We start from the raw sequence: 11506 nt of genomic DNA on the forward strand, positions 1-11506 counted from the left end.
TTAACTTGATGATGATCATAAGTACATGCGGATCCATTGAAGATCTAACTTTTGACCTAGGTATTAATAAAACCCTAGCTATTTAGTAGTTTGCTATTATTGACACTTTCCTTTGGTAAACCAAATTAAGCTTATTTTGTTGATAAACAGATGATTGGTATTAGGTAAACAAGCTATCCATTTTTCAGATACTTGAAAATGGAAATTTGAGTACACCCTAAATATAAATTTAGATCATGGAAGAAATCGATGTGGCCAAGTATAAAGTGACAGATTAAAACGGGCAAAACCGAAGCTACGGGTAACGGAAGTGGACAAAATTTTGAGGGATAGTGCGAAATAACCTTCCGCTAATTCGTTGTCGCTTCGTCCGGCCCACTTTGAGGGTCAAATTCCATCGTTTAAGTCCTCAAAACGAACTTTTAGTAGTTTTTATTTCAGGAAATTGGGCAGGAGGCCCAATTTCATGTTTTTTTTTTGTCAAAAAGACAAGTTATCTTTTTGTCCTTTTAGGCCCCATATATAGTTTGGAAATAGTCTTGAAGGACAATTCTAAAAGCACTCCCATTTCTAATGCCAAAATTGCCCTTAGAATCTTAGCTTGCGAAGCTTTGCAAACTGGTTTGCACTGCTTTGCAATCTGGTTTACAGAGTTTTGCAAACTGGTTTGCACTGCTTTGCAATATGCTTTACAGAGCTTTGCAAACTGGTTTGCACTGCTTTGCAATCTGGTTTGTTGAGCTTTGCAATCTCGTTTGCATTGCTTTGCAATATGGTTTGCCTTGCAATGACTTTGCACACACTTGTTTGCAGAGCTTTGCAAACTGGTTCGCAATCTCGTTTGCAAACTGGTTCGCAATCTCGTTTGCAAACTGGTTCGCACTCTCGTTTGCAAACTGGTATGCAATAAGGTCATTTTCGTCTTTTTCCTATATTAGATTATTTACAAAAATGTCATAGGGAGCTGAAGCCTATAAAAAGTTGATAAATCCTTTTTAACCAAAGCTTAAATTTTTTAGGGAGTTTTGGCCAATTTCCCCAATTTATTTTATTTTTAACAAGTGTTTTTAGTTTGGGTATTCTCTTATTTTCTTGAGATTCAAATGTTTTATTTTCTTAGAACGTGTTATTTGAATTTGATTAGGTTAAGAAAACCCCAAAGCAATATAAGGGGGGGAGGGGGGGGGGGGGGGGTCTAGGAGTTGTTTTATTCATACAATATAATCACTAACAATTCTGTTTTTCACTTTAATCTTGTAAAGTTTCGATTTTCTAAGAGTTATACGAAGATCTAATTCTTTTCGGAGTTTTCCGCTGCGTCAGAAACAATGGTTAAATATTAGATCAATATATGGTGCTTTTATTCTATCTTGGGAATACTAATGAAGGAGAAGCTTCATATTGTTCTAAACCAAGAAAATACAATTGAATTCACTACAGGTAGATAGTAGATAATTTAGGGTGATCATTTAGAAGTTAAGTAGCTTCCCTATGTTTTAGATAACAAGACTTTGATAAAAATCCTATGTATTAGAAGTTGAGTAGCTTCTCTAAGTTAGATTTGAAATTTGACTAAGAGATCTAGATGGACTAGAGTAGTTTTTAGAGTGTATGTGTTTATTTCCGTCTGACTCGTAATGTCTGGTTCTTTTGAATAAGAGGCATGACAAATTGACAAGATTTTAGGTCTATTTAAATCGGAAATAAGTTAAGACTAATTAAGAGTTCGTTGACTGAAATGGCCCAAATTATAACCATTATAGTGCCCTTGTAATTATGACGATTCAAAATTGGACAAGTCAGACTCATACGAATTAAATTCAGATTCAGATGATGAGAAAGAAAAATAACAACGCTATCGTAATATTTCTTTCGTTGTTGCTTATTTTTGGAAAGAGTACACTCTCAGCCACATGTAACTGTGGGACCCTTGCTAGTATTGACCTCCTGGACTAGTACCGTTGGTGGGTCCTCATCCCAGGAGTAATGCTCCTGTAAAGTCTTTCCGATTGGTGTACCAAAATTGCTTCGTTTAATATGTATATCACACATCTGGTTCTGGTTCATCGAGTCTCGTTCTAACTGAGCTAGCTAGTGGCTTGGTCTTCAGTTTACATGTATGCATTTTTGCTCTATTGCTTCTATCTTTTCTTTTGTAAAGTCAGTTTTTGGAAATGCTTCTCGTTCTTCCTGTCTAGGAAGTCTTGCAGCCACTACTCTTTTGGTGCCCCTCGTTGGGCTCCATTGTCATTTTGGTGCCTATAAGACTATGAGGATGAAATGAGAATTCATTTCATTTAAGTTGAATTTCTGTTACATTTTAAGTTTCATTTGTAACCAACTTTCTCTCTCTCTCTAATACTATATAAGAGGTGAGAAGATAAGAATTGTATTCACTTGCTTTAATTCTAATAAACTCAAGTCTTTCTTCTTCACTCTCTCTCTGAAATTCCACATGGTATCAGAGCTAGTTCAATAGCAAAAGCTTCCGCAACTAATCAATGGAGTCTTCATCATCTTCATCATCCTTCCCAATTCTCCCTTCTTCAATCTCGAATATAATCAATTACATTTCTGTAAAGCTCGATGATTCGAACTATCTTGTCTGGAAAGATCAGATGGAATCGATGATGATGAGTAATGATCTGATCGGATACATAGATGGATCGTTTACTCAACCTAATCCGATTGTTATTGAAAATAACAGAGAAGTTCTTAATCCTGAATATGCGATCTGGAGAAAACAAGATAGTTTTGTGAAATCTTGTCTCAAAGCTACGTTTTCATACTCAATTTCATCTGATATTCTAGGATTACAAACAGCAAGAGAGATTGGGTGCTATTTACATAATGCTTATACTGAAGAAATCGAGTCAAAGGTGGATGTTCTTCGTAAGGAGCTTCAAAACATCAAGAAATCTTCTAATGTTATTGATTATCTGCGTCAGATCGAGCAATTATCTGATTCATTGACTTCAGTGAATGATAAGGTTAGTGAAAAAGAACTAATTCGTTATACTTTGCAAGGATTAGGTAAAGATTATGGTCATTTTGTGGTTACTATGCAAAATCGACCAGGAAAAATTACTTTTGCTGAACTTAAAACTAGGTTAATTCAGCATGAACAATGGATGAGGTCTCAAGAGAGGGATGATCAAAACCTAGCATTTTATGCTAAAAATAATCAATACAAACAAAATCAGACTCAGAAGAGTTATCAAAATTATCGAAATCATATGAAACAACAGTCGAATTCGAATCAACAATCGAATCAGACTCAAAATTCTAAACAGAGTCAAGAGAAAAATCAATCTCTGACTCCAAAATCGCAAAATCAAGTATTACAAGCGAAAACACAACATCAACAAAATCAAGGACAATCTCTACAATCTTTCAAGTCAGAGAACTTTGATATTTCGACAATTCCTTGTGGAATCTGTCACAAATGGGGGCATTTAGCTCGAAAATTCAGATATAGGTATTGTCCACCTAATATGGCTTATAATAACTCGAATAAACTTAATAATGGTGGTTATTTCACTGAAACCAGTTCAGGTCAAGAGAATAAAGGTTTTGAAGAATGTAATACTGCTATTCTTGTCACTGATTCTGAGGACTCTAATGATATGAATTCAGTTTCTCTTTATCTTGAGAACATTGATAGTGCTCCAAATGCAGAAGAAGGTCTTGTCTCTTTACATCATCCTGATTCTTCTATCTGGCTTGCTGATTCTGGAGCGACTAGTCATATGACTCATGATTCTGAGGTAATTTCTGAACCACAACCTTATATTGGTAATGAGTCTGTTATGGTAGGAAGTGGATTGAATATACCTATCATGAATACTGGTCATACTCAACTTTTGAAATCATCTCACAACTTCAAATTGAATAACATCCTTCATGTTCCCAAAATCAAGAGAAATTTGCTTTCTATCTCTAAGTTTACCAAAGATAATCTGTGCTCAGTTGAATTCCTTCCTTGGGGATATAATATCAAAGATTTATGGAGTAATCAGACCTTGGCAACAGGTCTTATGATCAATAATTTGTATCCTATTGATTTCTCAAATGATCATGAGGCTTTGTCTGCTGTTACATCTGCTTCTTCTTCTGTTTGGCATAGAAGGTTAGGTTATCCTGCATCTTCTATTCTGAAGAAGCTTGATAATTCTAAGATGATTGATGTATCTACTATCTTAGATGATGAGTTCTGTAGTCCTTGTCAACTTGGGAAAAGCAAATGCCTTCCCTTTTCTTATTCAGATAGTTGTTCTACAGTTCCTCTTCAACTTATCCATTGTGATGTTTGGGGTCCAGCTCCAATATCTACTAAGTCAGGAGGAAGATACTACATTTTATTCCTTGATGATTTTAGTAGGTACAGTTGGATTTATCCCATGAAAGATAGGTCTGATAGTATTGGATGTTTCAAACACTTCAAAGCTACTAGTGAGAATTTGTTTGGCACTAGCATTGTGTCTTTTCAAAGTGATGGTGCTCCTGAGATAGCTAAGGGTCAGTTTAAAGCTTTTCTTGATGAAAGTGGAATCCAATTCAGGTGTTCCTGCCCCTATACTCCACAACAAAATGGGAGAGCAGAAAGAAAACATAGACAAATAACTGAAATTAGTAACACAATTTCATTTCAGGCTTCTCTTCCAAAGGAGTTTTGGTTTGAGGCATTCTCCACAGCTGTTCATATTATGAACTTGTTACCTTCTAAGGTACTGGATTTTAAGAGTCCTTATGAAGTGTTGTTTCAAAAGAAACCTGATTACTCTCATCTTAAGGTGTTTGGATGTGCTTGTTATCCTCACCTTGGAGTTCTAAGAGAAGATAAGCTCAGTCCAAAGTTTGTTCAGTGTGTTTTTCTGGGATATAGTCCTATGTACAAGGGTTATAAGTGCCTTGATCTTCTTACACACAGAATTTATATGTCTAGGCATGTGGTGTTCAATGAATCACATTTTCCTTTTACTGATTCTGTCTCTGGTTCTTCTTTAGACCAAAACACTGTTATATTGCCTATGATTGTACCTATTGCTTCATCTCCAGCTGTTGGTATAGTTTCTAATGTGCCAACACCTGTTGTTGAACCTAACTTGGATGAGCCAGCATCCCCTATTGAGCCAGCATCTCCTATTGAGCCAGCATCTCCTATTGAGCCAGCATCTCCCATTGCACCAGCATCTCCTATTGAGCAAGCACCTATTCATACTATGACCACAAGAGCTCGAAATGGTATTGTTAAACCCAAGAATATGTCTGATTTTGTGGCTTATCATTCTGTCCACTCTTCTTTTATGACATTGCTTACTGATAAGGTTGAGCCTACTAGCTATACTGAGGCTTCTAAAGATGAGGAATGGTGTAAAGCCATGGCAGATGAGTTCTCAGCTCTCCAACAGAATAGGACATGGTCTTTAGTTCCTCCTCAACCTTCTATGAATATCTTGGGATGTAAATGGGTGTATAAATTGACACATAGAGCTGATGGTTCTTTGGAAAGGCATAAAGCCAGACTTGTGGCTAAGGGTTTTAATCAACAAAGTGGGATAGATTACACAGAGACTTTTAGTCCAGTGGTTAAAGCTACCACCATAAGGATAGTGTTATCTATTGCTCTTTCAAATCAATGGTGTATTAAGCAATTGGATGTATCCAATGCTTTCCTTCATGGTCTCTTGGAGGAGGATGTCTATATGAAGCAACCTCAGGGCTTTGTTGATCCTCAATTCAAAGATTATGTATGTCATCTTCATAGATCTTTGTATGGTTTGAAGCAAGCTCCAAGAGCTTAGTTCCAGAGGTTTGGTGCATTTCTGGAGAAATTTGGTTTTCTTAGGAGTCAATCTGATCACTCCATGTTTACTCTTCATCAAGGAAGTGATAGGTTGATCCTTCTTCTTTATGTAGATGATATCATCTTGACAGGTTCTTCTCCCACTCTAGTTGATTCTCTTATTCAGACCTTGTCTTCTGAGTTTGCCATGAAAGATTTGGGTGTGTTGCATTATTTCTTGGGTATAGAAGTTGAGAGAATTGGCTCTACTTCTTTGCTTCTTACTCAGAAGAAATACACTATGCAGCTCTTGGATAAGGCAAATATGGTTGCTTGCAAGCCAAGTTCAGTACCTATTCCAAGTGGTCAAAGAGTTTCTCGATTGGATGGTGAGCTTCTTGCAGATGCTGAACCTTATAGAGCTCTTGTGGGTGGTTTACAATACTTGACACTTACTAGACCAGATATATCTTTTGGAGTTAACTATCTTGCTCAATTTATGCATCAACCTACTACTGTGCATATGCAATTGGTTAAGAAGGTCCTTAAATACTTGAAAGGCAGCTTGGGTGAAGGTCTGACTTTGAGTTCTGGTTCTATTACTGAGCTCAAAGTGTTCTGTGACTCAGATTGGGCAGGATGCCCAGATACCAGGCGCAGTACTAATGGTTTTTTTGTCTACTTGGGTCCTAATCTGGTAAATTGGTCCTCTAAGAAGCAACCCACTGTTGCTCGCTCCTCAACTGAGGCTGAGTACAAAGCTTTGAGTGTGGCTGCTTCTGATGTGTTGTGGATTTCTTATCTCATGGAGGAGCTTGGTTTTCCACTTGCTCGGCCTTTCACTCTGTTTTGTGATAATTTGGGGGCTAAGAATTTAGCTCATAATCCTATCTTTCATGCTCGTACCAAGCATATAGAGGTGGATTATCATTTTGTTCGTGATCTTATCACTCAAGGTGTTTTGAGGATTGAGTATGTTTCTACTGCTCAGCAAGTGGCTGACATCTTTACTAAGGGTTTGCCTAAGGATGTCTTTGTTCGACTCAAGTGCAGTCTGATGGCTTCCTCAAGTGCAGCATCAGTCTGAGGGGAAGTATAAGACTATGAGGATGAAATGAGAATTCATTTCATTTAAGTTGAATTTCTGTTACATTTTAAGTTTCATTTGTAACTAACTTTCTCTCTCTCTCTAATACTATATAAGAGGTGAGAAGATAAGAATTGTATTCACTTGCTTTAATTTTAATAAACTCAAGTTTTTCTTCTTCACTCTCTCTCTCTCTCAAATTCCACAGTGCCCCTTGTTGGGCTCCATTGGTTCACATTTTAGAAACGGCAAAATTTGTATGATATGTCATACATAATGTGCCAAGGTGAAGCTAATTACAATTGTAACTATGAAGTTGCACTAGAAGGTTCAAGGTTGGTAAACCTTCATAAAAGACATATCTATGACATATATATACCGATTGTAGTTGAGCATGACCATCCAAACTGGAGTAGACAGACTTCACGAAGAAGCCTTTTAAAGAAATGCCGTAGTAGCTTTTATTTCTTATTCACGTATAATATTTTTCCATGAAATGGTTGACAAGACGGAAGTTTACTCGAACAAAATATTTTTTTTTTCCAAAAGAGATGATAGCATAGAAACCAGTGTAAATAGTTGAAGTACGTACTCGAGAACAACCATTTGGGGCTGCTTCTGCTCAGAGAAGCAAGGAAGAGCTAGATGTGAAAGTTAACTTTCTTTAGTTAATTCCTTAAAAATATATTACATAGAACAACAAAGTTTGTTAAACAAATTAAGAAAAGGTCCGGTAAGGTAGGTCCTTGATGTAATGTTAGTTTTTTTTTTGTTGTTGCTAGTTGATGTAATGTTAGTTAGGTGCTTGGTCCTCTAAAGAAAAACATAGTCATGTGATCATGTCCTTATCTTAGTCCATTAACAATTTAACATTTAAATATATATCCTCACTCAAAACTCAATTTTTTATATACGGCGTTTCTTTAAAAGGCTCTAAATTGTGTACACTATCCTCACTCAAAACTCAAATCAAGTTAGCTAACACTTCTAGGGGTGAGATAATTCCAAATAACAAAGAGTACTCTCATAACTCACTTCAACTCATTACCAACTAGATTAACTTGAATGTACATAAAATTTATCACGGTATCAAAGCTAAACCCATAGTTGATAGGCAAAAGAATAACACATAGGTACGCAAGTGCAAAATGTGTTTCACATCACCTCATAAAAAAACATTTGTTAGATGGACTCGTATTTAAGTACGTCATGTTGGAACGATTATTTTCAATAATCACTTTATTCTCAAGAATGTTTTACATATTCCGGAATTTAAAATCAATTTAATTTCTGTTTCTCAAATCACTAATTGTCCCCGATGTTTCGTAACATTCGATTTCGCTTCTTGTGTCTTTTAGGATCCGTTGATGAAAACGAACATTGGACTTGGTGATCTCCATGACGGACTCTACTTTCTTCGCACGGATCTTACAATTTGTTCTTTTTCAGTTTCTAGTACTAGTATCAATAAGAGTTATTTCCCAAATAGCCCCCAACTTTGTGACCAGCTTCCTGCCTGACCCCCTACTTTAGCAATAATTTCCGTATGGCCCCCTTTTCCGTTATCTTTAACTTTCCGTTACTCTCTCTCCTCCATCTCACTTTCTCTCTCTACCACATCATTTAAACACGCCACATCATCGTCTTCATCGGCAGGGATCGCCGGCCGGCCAAATTTCAGGTCGGCGACCTTCAAATATTTTTTTTTTCCATTCCTCTCTCTCTCTAGAACCAATCTAGAGAGAGAGAGACTGTTCATCACGAACAGAGGTCTGTTCGTGATGAATGATGAATCCTCTCTAGATTTGTTCCAGAGAGAGAGGAATGAAAAAAAAATTTTTTTTTTAGGGAGAGAAGAGAGAGAAAAAAAGTTTGAAGGTCGCCGGCCAGCGACCTCTGCCGGTGAAGACGATGATGTGGCATGTTGAAATGATGTGGTAGAGAGAGAAAATGAGATGGAGGAGAGAGAGTAACGGAAAGTTAAAGATAACGGAAAAAGGGGGCCATACGGGAATTATTGCTAAAGTAGGGGGCCAAACAGGAAGCTGGTTACAAAGTTGGGGGACATTTGAGAAATAACCCTTAAAATACACAGGTGAAAATAGTCTCACACAGACAAAATGAACCCTCGTACTAAATAGTATAATGTTTAAGTCGATTCAAAATTAGTTGGCAATGAGTGCGACTTAATCATTGTCAACTGGTTTTGAATTAGATGTCTATGGAACATAAAATTTTGCCACTTGCGTAATATCCTAAATTTGTACACAACTATATCATATCTATTATCTATTATATAAAATCTATTATATAAAACAGAAGGGAAAACGATGACTGGGACAAACATCATTTTCTAATGAAGCATATTGTCTAGAACCCATTCTCAAAATTTAAATTATAGTCCGAAATAGTATAACCAATTTCAAGAAAGAAATAACTGTGTCTTTAGAAAAAATAAATAACTAATTTAAGAAAAAAGGAAAGAAAAGATATTTCAAGAGTTAAAAAAAGAAATTAAAATCTCTATCAATAAAATAATAACTAATTTAAGAAAATGAAACAAAAGAAAATAATACCAAAAAGTTACAATATCGAGAATGTAACAATATTAAATATAGAAAATCGGGTGACACGTTTGGAGAATACAACTGTCCGTGCCTTGGAGCACGGGATATACCCTAGTATTACGAGAAAGTATTATCTGATGTAGAGAAATATCAGAGAAACTTTTGGTGGGGACATGATACTAGTACAAGAAAACAACATTATTTGAGTTGGAAAAAGTTGCAGAAAAGCATTAAGCAAGGTGGATTAGGAATCCGTGATATGGAATTAGTAAATAAAGCTCTTGTGGGAAAACTGGTCTGGAGGTTTCATAATGAACCTACTGCACTTTGGGTAAGGCTTCTTAAGGCAAAATATCTAAAACAAAACAGCTTTTGGACTCATATCAATAAAACTTCAGTAACATCTACCTGGAAGAGCATGTTAGAAGTAAGAGATTTAGTGGCAAGTGGGTTGTGTTATACAGTTGGTGATGGCAGATATATAAATATATGGGAGGACCCATGGGTAGCAACATTACGAGGTTTTAAACCTAGTAAATCTGAGTTTCCATGCAACACAACAAATGTTAGAATGGTGTGTGAATTGATAGATGATGAACATCGGTGGAGAGAGAACTTAATCCGATCCTTATTTGATGATATTTCGGCAAGAGAGATACTTAAAATCCAATTAGGAAGACCTCACATGCAGGATGAAATTATATGGATCCATTCAGAGAAAGGGAAATTTACATCGAAATCACTATACCGGTCTTTGGAAAACACTCGTCCGTCAGAATCGGCTATTAATGAGGATCTTGAATCTGTCAAGTGGAGCAGATTTTGGAAGAAATTGCATCTACTGTCAAGAGTTCACTACTTTATTTGGCGATTGCTTCAAAATGCACTCCCCACGAAGGTTAAGGCACTGCGATTTACTCAAGGTGTTTCAAAGCTATGCCCATTATGTGAAGAAGAGGAAGAAGACACAGAACACCTATTTAGAAAGTGTCAATTTACGAAACAGGTATAGTTCAAATCCCCTCTTGGTATGCGTTTTGATAATGACACTTCGATCAAGAAAATTTTAGCAGACTGGGTACAAAATCACATTGATGTTGAGGGTACAAAGCTAGGAATATATATTATGTGGTTTATCTGGAAAGGAAGGAATAAGAAGGTTTTCGAAAACAAGGCTCCGAGTATTGATCAGATTATTCTTGAAGCGAAATCACTGTATGACGCTTTTGAGAAACAAGAAATTATCCGAGACGGTGCAGACATTAATCTACAAATCTCCTGGAAACCCCCGAATGGTGAGACAATGAAAATAAATGTAGATGGGTCATATATAAATGGATCGGGATCAATTGCTGCAGTCCAAAGAAATTATATGGGAGTATATCAGGCCGCGGACACAAGAACTATTAATTCGAATGGACCTCTTGAAGTTAAGGCAGAAGCAATTCTCCTTGGGGTTCGATTGGCGGTTACTACTCGTACAGATAGTTTGATTATTGAGAGTGATTCAATCACAGTAATACAAGCTTGTACATCAGATTTAGACCAAGTACCGTGGAAGATAAGAAATGTGATATCACATGTACAAGAAGAAGCAACAGATATTCAGAATATCAGATTCCAACATTGTCCAAGACAAGCCAATCAAGTGGCTCGTAATCTTGCAGATTTTGCTTTCGATAATAGATTAAATAAGAGGTGGATAGGGAATTTCCCTGATTCTAGTAATGTAACTGATTTTGAGTTAGTTAAACTCAATCTTGTAACCTCTGAAATTAATTAATAAATTAGGCAAAAGCCTATTCATCAAAAAAAAAAAATACTAAAAACATGTGTGAAGTTCACTTCAGTTGATTTGTATAGGCCAGAAAACATGCCTACCGGTGTATAACTAGTTATGGTTTCGTATGCTTGTGTTTATGCCCTATAGGATCCAAGATCCCTGTCAATTGATATTGCATACACACACGAGCTTATCACGTAATAATATGGTACTGTACAAGAGCAATTCTGGTTCTTGGTCTGATAGGTGAAAAATGGTTGTTGACTCTTCCAGATGCAATCAAT

The 11506-nt window shown here is 36.4% G+C and overlaps 1 protein-coding gene across 1 annotated transcript; it reads left to right on the forward strand.

Moving 5' to 3' along the window:
* The first annotated feature begins 10469 nt into the window (after positions 1–10469).
* LOC147559053 (uncharacterized) lies at positions 10470–11222 on the forward strand. The gene has a single exon (XM_086659139.1). It carries the CDS (start codon positions 10470–10472, stop codon positions 11220–11222), a length of 753 nt encoding a protein of 250 aa, XP_086515265.1.
* The last annotated feature ends 284 nt before the right edge of the window (positions 11223–11506 follow it).

The sequence above is a fragment of the Eschscholzia californica genome, unplaced genomic scaffold (assembly GCF_041429995.1).
Source record: "Eschscholzia californica isolate CP2 unplaced genomic scaffold, dmEscCali1.0.p SCAF_2, whole genome shotgun sequence".
Classification (NCBI taxonomy): Eukaryota; Viridiplantae; Streptophyta; class Magnoliopsida; order Ranunculales; family Papaveraceae; genus Eschscholzia; species Eschscholzia californica.

Bases quoted from the DNA above. Each gene is read 5' to 3' on its own strand.
- LOC147559053 (XM_086659139.1), top strand. From the start codon at position 10,470: ATGCGTTTTGATAATGACACTTCGATCAAGAAAATTTTAGCAGACTGG.